At 37.0% G+C, this 19,951-nt stretch overlaps 3 protein-coding genes across 4 annotated transcripts; 1 reads left to right on the top strand and 2 right to left on the bottom strand.

The window, feature by feature from the left end:
* The first annotated feature begins 1,414 nt into the window (after positions 1-1,414).
* LOC122301496 (phosphoinositide phospholipase C 2-like) lies at positions 1,415-7,959 on the top strand. Its single transcript, XM_043112884.1, has 9 exons — positions 1,415-1,852; positions 2,619-2,815; positions 3,243-3,378; positions 3,755-4,000; positions 4,089-4,321; positions 6,082-6,199; positions 6,642-6,794; positions 6,927-7,013; positions 7,307-7,959. The coding sequence occupies exons 1-9, from the start codon at positions 1,529-1,531 to the stop codon at positions 7,598-7,600; spliced, it is 1,788 nt and encodes a 595-aa protein (XP_042968818.1). The 5' UTR covers positions 1,415-1,528; the 3' UTR covers positions 7,601-7,959.
* Positions 7,960-10,077: 2,118 nt separating this feature from the next.
* Positions 10,078-13,067, bottom strand: LOC122301497 (putative serine/threonine-protein kinase-like protein CCR3). Of its 2 annotated transcripts, none has more exons than XM_043112885.1 (2): positions 10,359-13,067; positions 10,078-10,193 (listed from the first exon to the last, which is right to left on the bottom strand). In XM_043112885.1, exons 1-2 carry the CDS (start codon positions 12,724-12,726, stop codon positions 10,177-10,179), a joined length of 2,385 nt encoding a protein of 794 aa, XP_042968819.1. In that variant the 5' UTR covers positions 12,727-13,067; the 3' UTR covers positions 10,078-10,176. The 2 variants fall into 2 exon arrangements, with proteins under 2 accessions (XP_042968819.1, XP_042968820.1); XM_043112886.1 differs by having other exon boundaries at positions 10,078-10,198.
* A 3,964-nt stretch (positions 13,068-17,031) lies between these two features.
* LOC122301498 (CTD nuclear envelope phosphatase 1 homolog) lies at positions 17,032-19,586 on the bottom strand. Its single transcript, XM_043112887.1, has 6 exons — positions 19,198-19,586; positions 18,497-18,625; positions 18,288-18,408; positions 18,116-18,197; positions 17,624-17,777; positions 17,032-17,529 (listed from the first exon to the last, which is right to left on the bottom strand). The coding sequence occupies exons 1-6, from the start codon at positions 19,483-19,485 to the stop codon at positions 17,395-17,397; spliced, it is 909 nt and encodes a 302-aa protein (XP_042968821.1). The 5' UTR covers positions 19,486-19,586; the 3' UTR covers positions 17,032-17,394.
* Positions 19,587-19,951: the final 365 nt, after the last annotated feature.

Here is a 19,951-nt window from a genome sequence, read left to right on the forward strand (position 1 = left end):
CGAATGAAAATAGGAGAGTTTAGTTAACTGTTAGCGTTACACCATTAAAATAATAATTAATAAAAAATAGATGCAGAAAGGGAAGCTACCGACAGGAATAAAAGAGCCATCGATAAATACATTCAACCGTCAACCACCCCACCTTCTAACTTTTTGCAAATAAGTCTCTTTCCAGGGGTACAGTAAAGAGGATAATTCAAGCTACAAAGGCAGATGGTCTCTATCCATATAATTTTTTTAAAAATAAAAACAAAAAAGAGAATTGAGTCTTTGCACCCAATAATTTTTTTAACCCCTCACTTACAGGCCTTCTTTTATTTTATGCACGAGACGAGGAGAGTAGAAGTGACAAGTCAAATACATACGACACGTAGAGAGTCAAGTAAAAACTATATAAAGATAATTATTAAACAATTTTTATACAATTATTTGAATATAATATTATTTATTTCTCAATTTAAATTCATTATCTTTAAATTTTATATCTTCATACGTCTAAATTTTTTTTCATAATTTTTATATTTATCTTCTTATTTACTACTTAATATTTATCTTCATACTATTTAATAATATTTACTATATTTATATTCATTATCTTTGGCTGTCAACTATCATGAATGGTGTATTTCGAACTGCAAACAGTTGTTGTTGGTACAAGAAATTTAAAAATTGAAAGTACTTTGGATATGAAGTTATGTGTTCTCCATATTATTTCGTCAGGAGAATGATATCAGATTATAAGTTTTAAATATATTAAAATGAGTCTTATTAAAAAAAAAAAAATCATTTTTTTAATATTTTTTAAATATAATATTCATTTTCTAATAAAAATTTGTGATTTGTAAAAATTATTTATCTTTATAAATATAAATTTTCATATTTATTAGTAAAACTATTTTAAAAGATATTAAATAAAGAAAAAAGTATAATCGGATATGCCTAAGAGCATCAGCAATGAATTATTCATCTTCATATGTAAATTTTCATGATTTGAAGATTGATTTTGAATATGAACAAAATTTCCCACATTAGATTATGTATTTTTTGACTAAATAATAATAAAATATTCAAAGAGAGAAAAGAGAGAGAAGAGAAAAAAGAAAAGAAAGAAAAAGAGAGAAAGAGAGAGCCGGTTGGGAGTTTGGAGAGAGAAATAATAATAAAAATAATATTTGAAGATGAAAAGTGATTATTCATCTTTAAATAAACACTGTAGCAATTTATTCAAAAGTATAGATATGCATATATCAATACAGGACATTTTAAAGGCAATTCAAGAATGAAGATGAAAACTGATGCTCTAAGTCAACTTTTATAGGGGATCCAATAAAATCGTCCCACGTTTATATAAATAAAAATGTGTAGGGATGGGTCCCAGACCATCAATACCATCTTGCTGCTGAAATTATTAATCCCCAAAGGGAAGGGAAATGCCAAAACAATGTACGAAAACCCAATCCGATCAAATATATCCATTTCTGAATTCTGCGTCTCTCTATAATTCCTCTCCCACCCCAGACACAGCAATATGTCCAAACAGACCTACAAAGTCTGCTTCTGCTTCCGCCGGCGCTTCAGGCTGGCCGCAGCGGAAGCACCGGACGATGTCAAGATCCTATTCAGCCAGTACTCGGAGAATGGAACCATGGCCGCTGATCACCTCCGGAGGTTCTTGGTCGAGGTCCAGAAGGATCATAATGCCACCCTAGAGGACGCTCAAGCAATCATTGACGGTCTCGGCCGCCTTCACGACCCCCGGCACCACAATATCTTTCATCGAAAGGGCATTACTCTCGAGGCCTTCTTGAAGTACCTTTTATCTGACACTAACCCTCCTCTCTCACCTCTCGGGGTAATGCTCATACTCTTTAAACCCTTCTTCTTCTTCTTGTTATTGTTATTGATTTTCTAAAATGTATGTTTCCTTTTAAAGCCTCCGTTGGCTGTATGACTTATAATTCCATGTTTGATTCCGAGAACAATGGTGGAAAAGAAAAGAGAGGGACAATGTTAGCATGCGTTTGTTTTTGGAAGGAAGGAAGGAAGGTGGACTTTGCTAAGTCAAGTTTATTACTTTTTTATTTTATCGATCTGTCACCAATAGTATTCTTCTTTCTGAGCAAGCTGTCACCAGTATGAATGTGCTTATAATAATGATGCAACGCCTTTTATTTTTTGGCTTTTGCATCACGTGGCATGCTGCCACGTATTTGTGATTAAACAAAATATCTTAAGGAACAATTTCGAAAGAACTAGACGGCAAGCCCCATAGGCCCACCGTGGCCAATGTAGTCAAATTAGCAAACTTTCAATCACCAATGTATTGTTTGAAGAAGACTATAGTAGAGTTAATTACTGGCGATTGGTTTTTATGAACGTGACCGATACCAAATGTCTATGCCACGGAATCTGTTCTTAGTGAACATCATCCAAAACTTGTCTCAATTTTCATTAAATTGATGGTTTTTCCTTATTTTGCGCTTCTTTTTTGTTGTCTTCCTTCTTTATAACTACTAGTTCAGGACAGACTAAGGACTCACACAATTGTTAATTAATTATCTTGCTGATGTAAATTTTAAACAATAGCACTTTCTTGGTAACCATTTGCTATATTCTAGGTGCACCATGATATGACTGCGCCGCTGTCGCATTATTTCATATATACGGGTCACAATTCCTATCTGACCGGTAATCAGCTCAGCAGCGACTGCAGCGATGGCCCCATCATAAATGCCCTACGGAAAGGTGTGCGGGTAATTGAATTGGATATATGGCCGAACTCCAAGAAAGATAACGTGGACGTTCTTCATGGAAGGTTTGGTTTTTAACATGCGAACTTTTGTGCACATTATATGGGTGCAAGTGACTTCCCATCTTTATGAGAAACTAGTATTTGCCACCCAAATAGTAATATTACTGATACGAGAGTGTGTAATGAGTGAGATTTGTAATTTCCAATAATATTATACCTCTATGCTACAATAATACGCCTTTTCCAATAATATCCACCGTCGATTGGAATATTTTCAATTTTCAAATAAGTCTTTATGAACTTTGGTTGCAGCCCCCTCCACTTTTAATAAAATTTCTTTATGAAGTAAATTGTCGCACTTGAGCTGGTTGGCGAAAAATAGATTTATAAAGTCAACTCCAGTTATTGGGATTAACTATTGGTAGTCGATGTAAGTTAATTATATTCTACTTGCCATGTTCTTAGTTAGCAGATTGTTTTTCTCGTATAGGACACTAACTACGCCAGTGGAACTCATCAAATGTTTGAAGTCTATAAAGGAGTATGCCTTTATTGCATCTGAATATCCAGTTGTAATAACTCTAGAAGACCACCTTACACCAGATCTTCAGGCTAAAGTGGCTGAAGTGAGTATTTAGATTTATGAATAAATACATTTTCCGTCCTCCAATAACAATGTTTTATACCGTGCAATTGAACTATCAAAACTAACACATTACATACTCCTATTGCCATCTTTTGTTAAATAGCACCACCCATCTCAGTTTGACTGTTAAGATGGCAATAATAGATGGTATGGCGTAATCTTGTCTGTCAAATTTTAATGGAACGTGCTATTTGACAGACAACGATAGGGGATGCAATGTGTCAGCTACTATAGTTCAGGGTGTAAAGTGTAAAGCATCCATTAATTGGAGGGTAAAAAATGTTTTTTCTCCTTAATTTTATGTTGGTTTTAACAGTGCTCTTCTAATAATTTACAATATGTTCACCAATTTCTAGATGGCCACTCAAACATTTGGAGACATACTCTTTACTCCTGGCTCAGAATCCTTGAAGGAGTTTCCATCCCCAGAATCCTTGAAGAAAAGGATTATCATATCAACCAAACCACCTAAGGAATACCTTGAGGCCAAAGAAATCAAGGAAAAAGAAAGTGATTCACAAAAAGGGAAAGCTTTAGGTGATGAAAAAGCTTGGGGGAGGGAAGTCTCAAACCTGAAAGACGCATCTGTGGCAAATGACAAGGTGTGGAGATGTATATAATTTCCTTGTTCACTGATTTACTTGAGGTACTGAGTTCTTCTTTTTGCTTTCTGATGTGATGTTCTGGCAGAATGATTTGGATGAAGAAGAGAATAATGAAGAGGAAGATCTTGACGATGCAGATCCCAAGTTGCAGCAACATGCAGCACCTGAATACAAGCGTTTAATTACCATTCACGCTGGTAAGCCAAAAGGTGGATTACAAGAATGTTTCAAGGTGGACCCCGAGAAAGTTAGACGCCTCAGCTTAAGTGAGCAACAACTTGAAAAGGCTGTACTGACTTATGGAAACGAAATTGTCAGGTATTAACACGATGTCCCAAACTGTGTTTTGCTTTTTTGGTTCTTTAGGTCTTGCAAAGAGATTTCATTTGTGCCTATGGCATTTTTCAATGGTCACAAGAATGTCTCCCATCTAGTGATATTCATGCAAAAAGCTTCATCCAGGCTGGTTTTTTGAGTTTTTGCTTCTGTGTTGCTCGGTGCAGAGAGGCTTAAGGTTCTGTAATATTCCTTATTGACATTCCTTGAGAGATAGTTAAATGACATTGACAAAGAAAGCCCTTATCTTCCTCAGTGATTCTTCATGCTTGCTCTTCTCTTCAAGTTACAGATCTCCACATTTCTTTTCTTCACGTTCCCCTTGAAGCTTCTCAACATGGCCATTGAACTCAAAGTTTCTTTCTTTAGCACGAGTATATCTAGATTTTCTTGTTTCTTGTACTGTAAAACTGTCTAATTGCAAGTTCACCAAACATTATTTTAGCAACCCTTACCATCATTGTCAATTCTTTGCTCTCTTCAAAGTGGTCTACTACACTTATGGAATGCAAGTTGCATGGGAGAGAATTGTTTTGGAGAATAGTGCCCTGTTGCTTGATATTAAGTAAGAATAGTGCCCTGTTCCTACGCCAACAACAGGAAGAAGATTAGCTACTCCTTGTTTCAATTCATGAGAATGGCATGGTTGGGGAATTATTGAGGTTTGGAGCAATCCAAGCAACATCGACAGTAGAACTCATTGGCCATTTACTAACCCCCGCTCCCACTTCTTGGGCTTTTAGATCCTCGTATCCACAAAGACCAAATCACACTATTACTAGGTCCTACATGTTTAAAGACTAAACGACCACCCCCAAGGAGTAACCAGATGCCAATGCCACACAATTTGCATGACTGGGCCCTCTGCTTGAGAATTTATATATTGATATATCAGTGAGAAAGAGGATTGTTGCTAGAGATTTATCAAGCTAAAGTACTAGTTACATGGACTATAATAACTGAATCTTGGCTGTGAGATGGGGTAATGTTCTGGTGGAAGGCATTCTGCATTTTTTAATTGTACACATCCTGAAACAGAAGGTGCTGTCTAACTGGAGTGTTGAGACTTCAGTTTATGATATTTGGAAGCTTAGGGATACTATTTTGTATTTTAATATGTCTAGGGTTAGTAGAAATTCCAATTTTTCAGCAGATTAACTTCGGAGTGGGCAGTATGGCTACTTTTGTATATTTTAACGTTTGTCATGTTTGAGCCAGACCAATTCCCTTTGCCCTTGACAGAGCTCTCTCATGCAAAGCTTGTAATGACTCCTTTGGTGCAACGTAAGGCCTTTTCTCTTCAGCACCCAAAAAACCTTAATGATGATCTAAAAGTGCTGTTCTGACACAGTAGATGTGGTGAATTAGTGCAGAGGAAGAACCAACTACTAGAGATCCTTTTTATAAGATGAATCAATATGGTGGTACTGCTATTTTTGGGTCGATCACTTAGTTTAAAATGTTAGTAGCCATGGATAGGAAGGGCCTATTTTGGCAGGATAACAATTAACTGGTTGTGTGAAGTTACTGCCAGAGACAGGTCTCAGGCTTGATATTCAATGGTGGCTCCTATAAATTGACTCAGTTGCAGCCTTCAGGTGCTTTAGTGCCAGTAGTCTCCCGCAACTACCATAAGTTTTCTACTGTAACACTTTAACATGCTTTAACTCATGTCATATAAAAATTCAAATCTTGATTCCTAAAAAAAGTCTTTCCATGTTCTGATGACAGTTTTGCTGTAGGTTTACACAGCGAAATATTCTGAGGGTCTATCCAAAGGGTACACGCATTGACTCATCAAATTACAACCCCCTAATTGGGTGGTCGCATGGAGCCCAAATGGTTGCATTTAACATGCAGGTTTGATTTGTTTGTTTGTTTTTGTTTTCTTCTTTTAACTTTTTTAAGTTGGGGATATCTTGCTTTAACTATTCCCTTATCATTTGATCAAATTGCTGCTCCTTTACTTTTTCTTGTCCTTTTCTTTTGTTCTGAAGTCACGAGTACAGTAATTAATTAGCTGCTGGTGTACGAAAATTTGTAGCAGTATTTTCTTTTAACTTGAGCCATTAGAAAAGTGATCTGCACACATATGTCTATGATTGCCCATGGTATTCCCCACACAGAACTACTATTCTGATAGGAAAGAGATGCTATTGGATTTTAATTTGGGACTTTTGTGACTATTTGATTGTGTCTCTATGACCCTTGCTGATTAGTGAATTAAGTGTGGTCCTAATACTGATCTCTGCCCGTGAAAGATGTTCTAAAGAGTTCACCTCTGCTAATTACCCTATAACAGGGATATGGAAGATCACTGTGGTTGATGCACGGAATGTTCAAAGCAAATGGTGGATGTGGTTATATTAAAAAACCGGATTTCCTATTGAATACCGGTCCAGATAATGAGGTCTTTGACCCTAAAGTTAGATTACCTGTGAAAGAGACTTTGAAGGTAAGTGCTTTTTATTGCCAGGGCTTTTGGCTGTTAGTTTCCTAAGTGATTCAGGGAAGTGCTGTCGACAATATACATCTGTTCTTTTTGTTCATGTCTTGATCAAGGGTTAGTTCTTTTGTTATTCACCAGGTCACTGTGTATATGGGTGAAGGATGGTATTATGATTTCCCCCACACGCACTTTGATGCATATTCCCCACCAGATTTCTATGCAAGGGTAAGTTGATGGAATCTATGATTCATGAAAAATGTCTCAATTCATAAAGCTGCTTTCCATTCTAGTTTGACCTCTGGTGTGCCTTACTCATCTGCTGTGATTCTTATCATGCCTTGAGTTTTTCCTTTAACAGCGTGTCTTGCCTTTTATTCACAAGTCATGGCTTATGCAATTGGTTGGTCTCTATGCTTTACCCAGCCATCCCCATTTCTTCCCAGGATGCCCTTCAGCAACTCATGATCTTTTTGAAAAGTTTCTCCATTTAAGATATGATTTCCTCGATCTGTGTGCAGGTTGGAATTGCTGGAGTTCGTGCTGATACTGTTATGAAGAAAACGAAGACATTGGAGGACAATTGGGTGCCTAATTGGAATGAGGAGTTTGAGTTCCCACTAACTGTCCCAGAACTGGCTTTGCTTCGGATTGAAGTTCATGAGTATGACATGTCTGAAAAGGATGACTTTGGAGGCCAAGCATGTCTACCTGTGTCTGAACTAAGAAGCGGGATTCGAGCAGTTCCACTCCATAGTCGTGAGGGAGAGAAGTACAAATCTGTAAAGCTTCTCATGCGCTTTGAATTTGTGTGATGCATTTTGGTGGTTCCAATCTACATCCTGGTGGAAAAAGGAGCCAAAATAATGTACAGCTTTTGAATGTGCACGTCCTTTTTTTGTAATAATTTTATGGATAATTGTTGTCCCTCTTTGTTTTTAAGGCCTTCAGTTTCATGTTATAACACATATCAGATCCAGGCCTGTCCTTTTCATAAGTTGTGTGCGAAACTAGCAATGTGTTTTTGTGGGTCAAAATATTGGAGTTCTTTCTACTTGTTGCTGTTTCCGTAATTTTTTCTGCAAGTGAGCTGTCCCCCCATAAACGATGAATTGGTAAATGCAGCCATTATTTGGATCGAAGATTTTATTGAAATTATTAAGGATTTATGTAATCTGATTGTGCAGGCTTTGTTTCTGGGCTTTGATATGTTGGACCCAAAACTGTTTTCGATGCTTGAAGAAGCGTTTGGCCCAAGAGGTGTAAGTTCAACAAAATGCCTCCATCTTCTTCTTCCAACAAAATAATCAAAAAATAAATGGCATTTGAAGGAGAATAATAATTAATTTTGTAACCTCAGATTACTATTTATTTACAAGTAGGGTAAACGTAAGGCTCACGTGTGAAAGCACGCCAGCGGACACAGCAAACGCGTGTTTGACTCGGTCTCTCGCAATTTTTATGTTATTTTCTTTGTTTTTCCTTTTTCAAATTCCCCGGCCGTGTGAAACTGAAACGTGACCTGAAAACAACAGAAGGAGGGTGTGCGACAATTTGTCGTCAACGTCGTGGATTTTGGGGATTTTACGTGCATGATTCCAACAATTAATTAAATGGATTTCCTTGAGAACTTTCGCTGATCAAATTTAATTAAAATGTTGAATCCAACGGCTACTTTGACCCGAAAATCTTATAATTGATTCTCAGTTTTGACTATGTGATCCATTTATATCAAAATATCACGTCCAAAGAAGACTGAGCTGTGTCTAAATTTCAAACAATATATCATATTTAAGATAATTTACTTTGTGAAATTCTCGAGCTTAAAAAAAAAAAAAAAACATGTGAATACAAATCCATTTTGCTTGCTAAGGCTAAGACAACTTATCGGTTACATAGTCTCTTAACACTAATCAGGTGAGATTGATTTTGTCGTCGTTCAAGCGATGAATCAAGAAATAGTAATATTGTCATTAATCTTAATTTCTTTTAGCCTTAGTATACTTATTAATGCTACATATTTTAAACAATTTCATAACGTAATTACTTAAATAGGAAATAATTTAAAATTTTGAAAATTTAGTTGGTATAATTAAAAGAGAAGTGTTGTAATCAGAAAAAGATTTTATTAAATTAAATTTATAAATTAATATAATTTTTATATAATACATTAAATCTATTTTATAAATAATTTTATAATTTAATATATTATATTAAATTACGTTAGTTTATAAATTTATTTTTATGAAATGATAAAATGAGTTTATAAGTTTTATTCAAAAACAGAGAATAACATCTTATTAGAAAATTTGCTATCAACAAAACGAACGCTACCTGTCCTGCAAGCGAAAGGGTAAGAAAGCAAAACCCTTGGGGGGCACGGGCATGTTCCCAGAGGGAATCTCCTGTCTCCCATAGCGAAGAGTGGTGGTTGAATTGTCATTTTACTCTAATTTGTATTTAAATTCCGATTGGCAAGAAAGGATGGGATGATTCTTTTCACTTTATTCATGTGCAAACGTGGGGGTCCTCTCTATCTTTAGTTGCATTTTCGTTATAAATCAGCATTGGAGTTTGTGCACATACTCTTTCCACAAAACAGACTAATAAATAGGAGCAAAGGCAGGTGGTGATGGGTCACCGGCCAAGTATAAACGCAGCCTCTCCGAGTCCGCTTCACACACTCATGTAAGCTGTTAATATATTTATAGCCTCATTCATTTGTATTAAATATAGCAGCAGCATGAAGGAAGGACATTGGACGTTATGCTCTGGCTATTAAAGTTTTAAGAGGCACCGTTGGTTTTTTTTTTTTATTAAACTTATTTCCAAGACCTAAAGCATGAATCGTGATTTGAAATATTGAGATGAATCAATGAGGACCATTCAAGAATTTGGAAACTGCTAAGCCTTTTCCCAGTAACTACTCTTGAATTTTCAAAGTCAAAGTGCCTCCCAACGTGGAAAGTATAGACTACACTCTCTTTCAAAAGGTCGGACCACTTTCCCATCTACCCCTTCTTCGTAAATAAATAAATAGCAAGATTGACAAAGTTGAGAGTAGGTGTGGGGCTCAGCCGCGTCTCTGGGCACACTTCCAAGGTGCATGTATGGTCCAAAAATAAAAAAAAATCCAATCTCCGTTCACATCGTTGGTTCTGTCTTTGGGCATATATATGTCAAATTGAGTGAGGATCACCCTGCAGCTTTGCGTGAACGAAATTATTTGGTCAAAACTCGAAAAGAGCAATCCCGACCAAGTCAGACTACATTCATTACCGGCACATGATAATGATGGAAATATTGAAAGCTTCTTAGCAACTTTAGAACAAAGCAAAAAGAATGCCTTCTCCTTGAAAGTAAATCATGTAATCATCGTTCTTCCTGGCTGTCAGTGTTCACGAAATCCTACACTACAGCTCAATGTTAGAGGAAAGTCCTAAACTTTACAACAATAATCATATCAAATATGAATGATCCCAAAAAAAATATCAATAAAAAACTGGACAAAAATTATGTTTGTTTCCTTGCTTTCCGGTTAGAAATTTCATTCTGAAACAATGGAGATCGTACCACTAGAGATGCTCCCATGACTAACATCACAGACAGCCAATGCCCTGTCCAAATTAGCCACAATGTCAGCCATTGTTGGCCTGTCCTTCCCTTCCAAATTCACACAATGCAGTGCAGTATAGGCCATCAGCTCCACTGCTTCTACTTCATTCAGCTCTGGTGGCCCAACCCTGGAGTCTAGGATCTTTACCAAGTCTCCGGCCATAATTGCTGGCACTGCAAAGTCCACCACACTTATGGGTGCTCCTCCATCTTCACCGTTCCTGAATATTGCTCTCTTTCCTGTCAAAAGCTCTAATAGTACTATTCCAAGTCCATAAACATCACTCTTTGCCGTCAATACATTTAGACCATAGTATTCAGGATCAATGTAACCAACAGTTCCGGCTGCTTTCGTCGGTCTGTAATCATGATCGGATTCTGGACCCATTAATGATAATCCAAAGTCAGATACTCTTGCTGTCCAATTGGCATCGAGTAATATGTTAGAGGACTTGATGTCTCTGTGAATTATTGTTGGCACTGCATAATTATGAAGATATTCAATCCCTCTGGCTGCATCTAACGCGATTTTTATCCTCATCTTCCAAGAATTCAAAACACTACTACTCTTTTCCACATTGTTTTTGTCATGCAAATGATCATAAAGAGCACCGTTCTTCATGTGCTCGTAAACCAAGAGCCTTTCATCATTTTCCTCGCAATACCCAACAAGCCTGACCAAGTGTTTGTGGTGAAGACGGGACAAGAAAGCCAACTCTGAATCAAATGCACTTTCTTTCTCTTGAAATTTCTTCGTCTTTGGACCCGTTTCTCCCCTTTTGATCGCAACCTCTCGGCCATCTGTTAACTTGCCTCTGTACACAACACCAAAGCTTCCAGCACCAAGCTTGTTCTCTAGGGAGAAATTGTTGGTGGCTACTGCAAGCTCGCCTAATGAAAATTCCTCAGCCCTGTCTGCGTGCTTGGATGAGGTTCCACTCCTCTGGCGCCTCATAATTCTCGAACCCTGACGCCTAATGGTGGATGATCTCGAAGGCGGACTATTGTTTGAGGTTGTGCCATTGTTAGAACTGGGATCTCTGGTAATTGTGGGTTGCACTGAATTATGCACTTTTTTCTTCCCAAAACAAACTCCAGTCCACAAGCAGTAGATTACTGTGCAAATACCAGCGAAAGCTCCAACCGACCCTACAATGCAAAAAGCCAATAAACCCCGCCTCAATCCCTTCGATGGAGATGAACCCGTTGCCCCTGGTGGAAATGATACTGGCGGCGGCGGCGGCGGCATTGAAATTTGAGTCAGACAGGGCCTGCAAATATTCCCAAAACCAGAGCACAAAATCTGAGATAGCGGATACAGACCACACTCGCCACAGGAAGAATTATCACAAGGCCCTGGAAGAATTTTAGGAAGATCAGACATTAAACTAGAATTAGCCTCGCCAGGCCACCCGGGTCCCCAACATATAATCGATAAATTTCTCGTAGTTAAGCCACAAGTAAAATTCGACCCGGAAGCAATCGTTGTAAACGAAACCCCTTGTGTCATATTCACTGAATACTGCCCTTCCCCACCCCAACACACAACCGATTCATTTTCTCGCCTAATTCCACAACTATGGTTCGCTCCAAGCGCCAATGACGAGAACTCCCACGGCCAATTCGAAGGAACATTCAACTGCCCAGAATCGTTGTGTCCTTTGCAAACCACAAACCCAGTGGAATTCACCCCGCAAACATGTGAGCCACCCGCTACAATACTCTTCATCGACATGTTCCCAAATTCTGTCTGTGTCTGATTCGCTAAAACTGTATTTTTACCCCAGCAGCGAACCTGATTGCTGTCCCTCAAAATACCGCAAGAGAATCCAAACCCAGACGATATTGACACAAACGCATCGGACGCAGGTGGCAGTCCAACCGCGCCGCTATCTCTCCAGCACTTGACGGAGCCTGTACGAATCACCGTGGCGCAGATTTGGTCGTCACCGACCGAAAGGTTCCCTAATAGAACAGTGTTGTTGAAGTAAACCCGTTGGGGATCTAAGGTACTGTTGGGAAACTCAGTGGTGAACCAGCAAAAGAAGCTGTAGCCACCGGAGCGGAGGCCACAGAAGAAGTTACGGCCGCCAGAGATTGAGGAGAAGCTGACGTTGGGCAGGACGGAGATGATTTGGCCACGTCGGTAGCATTGGATGCTTTGCTTGGGTTGCAAGGCGACGATGCCGCAGACAGTGGCGGAATCGAAGCTGATGGCAAGGGTAGCGCCGGAGCCGAGCGCATGGGTTGAAGGTGTCCTAGAGATGATGACAAGGATGGTAAGAATGACGCCTACGGCGGAAGCGGAGGAGGGTAGTTTCGTCATCTAAAAGACTCTGTTTTTACGAAAGCAGTGGTAGGATGGAGTCTAAGCTGCTTCATTGGCGGAGTTGACCGAGGCAAGAGAGAGAGAGAGAGACGACCGTAACTTCAAGACCGGAGAAAGACACAGGGGGTGAGGTAACAGGTTGTGTGTTGCGAGAGAAAAGAGAGGGAGAGAGACAGAGCGCCAGAGGTTTGGGGCTTTGAGTTTGTAGTTTGTACAGTGACGATTAGTCTCTTACTGCACAGAATAATGCAAAAGGGAACGTACGAAAATATTCGTCTGTACAGACGGCGCATTTTGACTCAGGAGAGGAGGCAGGTTTGGATACAAGATGAGATAAAAAAAAGAATTTTGTTATGTAAAAGTATAGTTAGTATTAATTTATATATTAATATTAATTTATTTATATTTAAAATTTAAATTAATATTATTTTTAATAAAATTTATTTTTTGATCAATTACATCATATTGATACACAGATTAATATATAATTATATTTGTAATTATATTTTTTTTAAAAAAAATTCATTTTATTTTATTATTATAATTTTTTTAAATTTTTATATAAAATATAATAAATAATTTAACTTTTTAAAATCTTAATTTATTTTTTTTTAATTTTAAAATAATATTAATATTAAAATAATATTTAAAATCTTTATCAAAAACTTAAAGTTTTCATCTTACTTCCAAATCTGCCTCAGTTGAGGTTGCCATTTCCATAATTTCTTTAATTTCCCTTCAAGCAAAGGAAAGCAAAATCGGAGTGCCTGTTGTAAGCCTTAATTTATTCCTTAATGGGTAGTGATAGGAATTTATTTTGATAGGTTATTACCATATTATTACTCATTTATTATTTATAAAGTGTTAGAAATTTTTTATTTTTTTATTATTTTCTTTTAAGTATTTTTTCAACATTTCTAACCATTAAAAAAATTAAAAAAATATAAAATTTTATTAATAGTCACTTCTTTAATTATTAAATAAAAAATTAAAAAAATTAAATACAATAAAAATAATAAATAGATAATAATAGAATAATAACCTTATCATTTTCCTTTCTTGATAGAGTGGCGAGTGGATTTCAAAATTCAAAACCGCAATCCCCCAATCAATCGGCATTAAATTCGTAACCGCTGGTTAGAGCACAGAGAAATGATACAGAACAAACGATCGAGACCAGAGAGTTTTTTCTTTTCTTTTCTTGATATAAAAGAGCATACAGAGTTAAATCACGTTCACGGAATGCGAGACCCAAATAATTTATTTATTATTTTATAATTTTAATCATATAATATATTTTAAGTTATTTTATATTTAAATTAATCTAAATAAAAACTCTTTAAATTACACGCCATCAATTGATACTATTAATCATGATAACTTCACTGTCAATAACAACATTACTTATTTTTTTAATCTGGTCAAGTCGTAACGAGAATTCTAGAAAACAGCCTACCTTTGAATTTTCTCGTTCGTTTTTTGACGGGCTTTCGCATTTTATTTCTAACAAATATAATAGATATTAAATTATTAAAAAATTAATTTTTTAATAGTAAATTCTATGCACGATACTAACACACTATACATGATTACACGCAGCATTACTCTACATTATTACTAGTAATAATTAATGAGATAGGTGGCGATTTCTAACAAATACTTTGTCAAGAATGCCGATTGATCAATGCGTATAAAGCTGGTTCTGCTTCTGAATAGGAAAAACCCAGAAAAGTTGCTTTGATGGATCGTCAAGAATATTCCTAAAAAAGTTCAGTTCCATACAACAGCAAGATATATTTTGAGGGCATCTTATTGAAAACAAGAAGAGTAAAAGGAGGAAGGAGGAAGGAGGAAGAGAATGCCGAGGAACCAAATGTAATCATGACAGCAAAATCAATTCCAGAGACAACAGAATGGAGTAGGAACAAAGGTAGCCAACAGGACAGTAGGAAAAAAATAAAACAAGCACTACGTCGAGGGTCCCCCCGCCTTCTCAGTGTACGTAATCATAGTTCTTGTGCAATATTATTACAACATTGGTATTTGTAATACCCATCATATATATATATATATTAATTATTATTTAGGATAATTTAGACGTAGCTTTATTTTTAAGAGTATTTGAATGAGTCAAAGACATACATTCTGTAGCAATAGCATAATACAATGATTTTTGTTGTTATAATTCGTTTCTTAAATCTGTAATTGCCTCTACCAAACAAAGATGATTCTGTTTTTTTTTTTTTTTAATATAATTTGTTATTTGCTAAACATTTAATCACGCCATAACGATATGGTTCTAAATTTTCTACAAAGTTCTGCAAATTTGGTCACATACGGTATATAGTTAGGTAGCAAGCTTGTGCAACTTTGTCAATTCAGACTTCAATTATCGTGACAATCCAAAAAGTACATAGACCTTGTTTCACCAACTCTAAACCACGGTTCTAAAACATGAGGTTTGGGGGGACATGAGAACAGGGAATATTCAAAGACAACATTGAAAAAGACATACATAGAAAGCCAAGGGAGATAAGCATAATACACAAAGAGGGGGGAAATAAAAGGAAAGAACATCATCTTTTAGAAGGAAAAGTTCCCAACGCAGCTAGTGCTGCTACTTGGCACTGACAGTGATAAGCTTTAAGGACAAAGAAAGCTGCAAAAGTCTCATGTGGGCAGCCTGAATTCCTAAAATGATGTTGGACTGCTAACTAATCTGATTGATTGTAATCATTAACAACTTAACAAGACAACCGCCGACCATGTGGCCGGGCAGAGTGTCCTCACTCTGTTCCCCATTGTCGGAGACTGCCAGATAATTCTCGGATGCACAAGATCACAAGCCGAAAGCAAGTGAAAGATTCCCACAAGGCACCAGCTCCTCTAGTAAACTTTAATGGAAGTTAAAGGTTGTGCCGACGAGTCAATAGCCCGGGGTTTAACTATTTACTAGGGCTCAAATTTTCTATCCCTCCTCGTTGATTGTCAAAACAGAAAAAAGATTACAATTTTTCCTTAGCTTATACCCCATCTATCGAGCTGTTTATAAGTGAAACGGCGTGTGCTTGTTACTTATTGGGGTCCTGCTACATCCTTCAAGGAATGTAGCCCGCTACCGAATAATACAAAATAATTATTTTTTTTCATTACTTTTTCATATTCTTAAATATTTTTTTAAAAATAAAAAAATTGACAACATCATTAAAAAATACTTAATAACTAAGTTAAAAAAAAAAAAAAAATCCTGTTCAGGACACAAATTCGGGTCCAGAGCATTTTCCTTAACTTATTGCGAATAACACCTTACTTTAAGGACAGCCAGACGGCCCAGACATCGTTCGGCCAGAGACTTGAATTCTAGAAGTCTGTGAAACCCACCTCTTGACGGCACTCAAGGGTTGGTCCATGTACATCCTTAGGTAGTTAGGTGGCGCACGCCTCAAGTCTAAGATTGGGCAACCCGTGTTATTTTCACAAGGGGGCTGCCAAGGACGGCCTCTAATTTTCTTCTCTTTGTATCTAAATGAAGAAAATGGAGAGACTCAGAGAGGTGGGATTTCTTGGCTTCTTTAAACACACACCCAAACCTTTGATTCAACAATAGCGTGTCTAAATAAATTCATGCGTGTGAACTTGGGAGGCATCTGGTGTATGCAATGCCCTTGTTCTCATCCAGTGTGCTCCTGTTTCATGCTCATAGTCATGGCTTTGGCAGGTTCAGGTGATCCAAATCTCATATCGTAATATGCACCACACAAAACATGTACACAGCGAATAATTCCCGGTCCTGTCTGTTCTAATAGTTTTGGGCGAAACATTGGGAACATTCAAACCAAAGTTTTGAATACCTGAAAGTTATTCGGTTTGATTAAAATACTAAAACGAAATATTTTAGTACTAGTACTATTTCAAGATAGCCTATATATAAATAAGTTAATTATATATATAATTAATTATATTTCAAAATAACATCAATGTAATTCTTAAAAAGTTAAAACATATTTATAAAAATTAATAATACTTCTAAACTCTCAATCCAACTATTAAAAAAAATAATCACTCATCTTTAGCACGAAAAGGAGAGTAGGGATTTAATTTTCAGTCCTAAAAAAAATGGGATTAAAAGAAGTTAAAAAAAAAAAATCTTCAGATGTGAAAATTGTAGTGAAAATTATAAAAACGTAAGGATTTTTATATAAATTACAAAAATACATTATTTCGGCCAATACATTGAAAACCGGCTGGTATTGATCGAAACGTACCGATACGGTCGATATTTAACTTGGTATGAAACACATCTCCACTATGCCGATTATTGTTCCGGCACAGTAAATACCAGCCATACCGGCCGGTACAGAATGATATTCTTTAAACGGCTAATAATAACTGTTTTACAAATTTCTAATTAGTTGAGAAAACAATCAAGAGGATCACGAGCATGATAATCGAGTTACATAGCTATGACAATTTTACGAATCTACGTAATGGGGTACCTTTGTACCACGGTTCGCAGCAGTTGACATCTTCGAATTGTACTTCGAAGGAGCTTTCATTACTCCGGTGTACAATTAGTCCAATGATGAGATGCTGCCTTTGGGAAAAAGTAATTATGGAGGATTGTACAAAGAAGAAGGGCGGCTCCTATTGCAAGGAGTCCGTATCCTAAGATGTCCAAGCAGAACTAGGAATCCCTTGCTTTTGAAAACATTCAGGCATATGGAACCTTTCATAGAGCACTGGTCTCACATCTTTCTGCTGAGAGAGGTGCTTGAGGAGTGGAAGGAGGACTTCCAAAAGCTGATCAACAAGTAAATAAAAAAACTTGCTGAAGAGGCAATGGTGAAATTAATTGGTGAAAAGAAACTGGGATATCAAATGCAAATCCTGATACCTCTGTGTCATGGGGTTGCCCGGCAGTAAATGGAACGCAAGGAATTCCATTCAGTGGTTGCAACAAGAAACTGAATGGATTGTTATCAATAATGACAATTCGTTTTGGATTCTTTGATAGGATGGAGAGATCCTTCACGTGCTCCCGATGCTCGCTGGAATTCATTTAACAGAATCAAAGGTTTTTTTGAAAGGGAGATTTTTTGAAAGTTCATTTCTCCAACAAGCGTACTTAAATGACTTATAGAAATGTACGCTCGTGGAATTATTAACCTTGAAGCTTTATACTTGACCAAAGTTTGTGAGATAGAATGATGAAATGAAACATGAGGAAGAAAAGATAGGGGCTGGAATGAGACATCAAAAGCAGAAAAAAGTCCTCAAATGAAAAAAAAAAAATTCACATGAATAACAGGTTATGAATTTTAGAAGGGCGATAAAGTCGAATAACAGGTATCACAATTCACAAAGAGAAGAAGAAAGCAGCACTTACGTGCTAGTTGTAGAAGGGCGATAAAGTCGAAGACCAAATCGATTTTCAGTATCTATTTTGTCCACAAGTGGTCTAGCATAATCTGTGAGAATAAGTAAAGATCACATTGTAGAAGAGCAAATGGGAAAAGAGATACGGGAAGGGAATCTAAAAATTTATGTGATAAGCAGACCTTCAAGACCAGCAGTAAACAGCACAAGATCCGCAAATTGACCGACTTCTTTCAAGAATTCTTGCAATCCTGGGCGCTCAAAAACTGTAACATGGGTGACCTTAGGTTTTCCTTCACATTCCTTCAAATCCCAACATATTCGTGTGAAGATATATTCATATCAAATAATACTAGAAAGATTAGATATAAAATGATTATTATGAAAGCACCTTGTCCGAAGATATGCATTCCAGTTCAAAATACTTCAACCCAGCTTCGGTTGCTTGATTACGAACGCTAGCTGGCAAATTAGATGTCTCATATGTAGATACTAGAGTTTCGTCCAAGTCAAGAACTACCTGCAGGTGAATTTATCAGTTGCCAAATCCATTAAGGAAGGTAGCCGCTTTCAATCGAAGTTTGTGACGGTCAGAACATTGTATCTGTACACCTACAGCTGATAGAACTTTGCTACTCATCATCCCCACGTTACACACCACACTATTTTTTAATTTTTAAAATTTTTTTGAGTTTATTCTTCGGACTAATTAAATTCTTCTGCTCCGTATTTAGTTAAAAAAAAAAAGTGTAGTGTGTGGTGATGATCATTAGAACTTTTTCACCTGATACTGAGTTACTAAACTTCCGTGATCCCAATTTTCGAACACTATTTCCACTTTCCATGATTATCTCACCCACCGAGCAAAAAAACTTGGCTCAAATCTTCCAGACTAAAATCATTTGCTTTTAAATATAAAACTCAATCATCTTGAAAGAATTCAAAGAACAATGCTTTTCACCGTTGAATATTATACAAGCGAAACACACTCATATAAGAGAGCAAAAGATAAAAAATTTTAAAAAATATATCCGAGAAGCCAGATCAAATTAAGGAACTTCATACAAAAAAATAGCAGTGAATAAAGCGTACCGTGAGCTTATCGAGAAGCTCGTCGGAATCCGAATCCCTGGCGGTGATGGGGATTTCTATTTCGGAGGTGGCAGGCAACTCGTGGTCCGGGAGCTCAACGACCGGTAAGGGCTTGAAAGACAAAGAAGAAGAAGAGGAGGAGGAAGAGGGCAGAGCGTGGTGGCTGAGAGCTCTGAGGATCTGAAGGAAGATCCGGAAGAAGAAGGCCAACCAGTTCAGGAGCGTACGCCATACGTGCAGAGAACTCGGCGAGTACGCTTCGGCCCGAGTCAACTCCGAAATGGGCATTACAGCCAAACGGTGACTCTGTTTCTCCCAGAGAAGAGACAAGGAGGACGATTGGAGGGGGGCGTTTGGATATCAGCGTATCTGCTTTGCCCAGATATGTACGTTAATTACTTCTGTAGTTTTTCTCTCTGTGACTATCTTGGAGGTGGGGTAGCCTTCGTTCTTTGTCGAGAAAGACAGATGGTAGCCACGCGCTCTCCAGGAGAGTTTACTCTTGACTCTCGAGTAACGTGACCCCTGGGTTTCGGATTATTTAAAAAATATTATTCATCTAATTTTTTTTAATGATAGAATATCAAATGATTAAAAAATAAATAAAAATATTAATAAACTTCCAGTCATTTTATTTAAAATTTAATATACGAAAATTTGAATAAAACAGGGAAATTCTAATAATTATAATGAATGTGAGATAATATTGTTAGAGTCAGAAAAATAAGGGACAAAAAGAAAAAGAAAAGCAATT

Source organism: Carya illinoinensis, chromosome 2, assembly GCF_018687715.1.
Source record: "Carya illinoinensis cultivar Pawnee chromosome 2, C.illinoinensisPawnee_v1, whole genome shotgun sequence".
NCBI classification, from domain to species: Eukaryota; Viridiplantae; Streptophyta; class Magnoliopsida; order Fagales; family Juglandaceae; genus Carya; species Carya illinoinensis.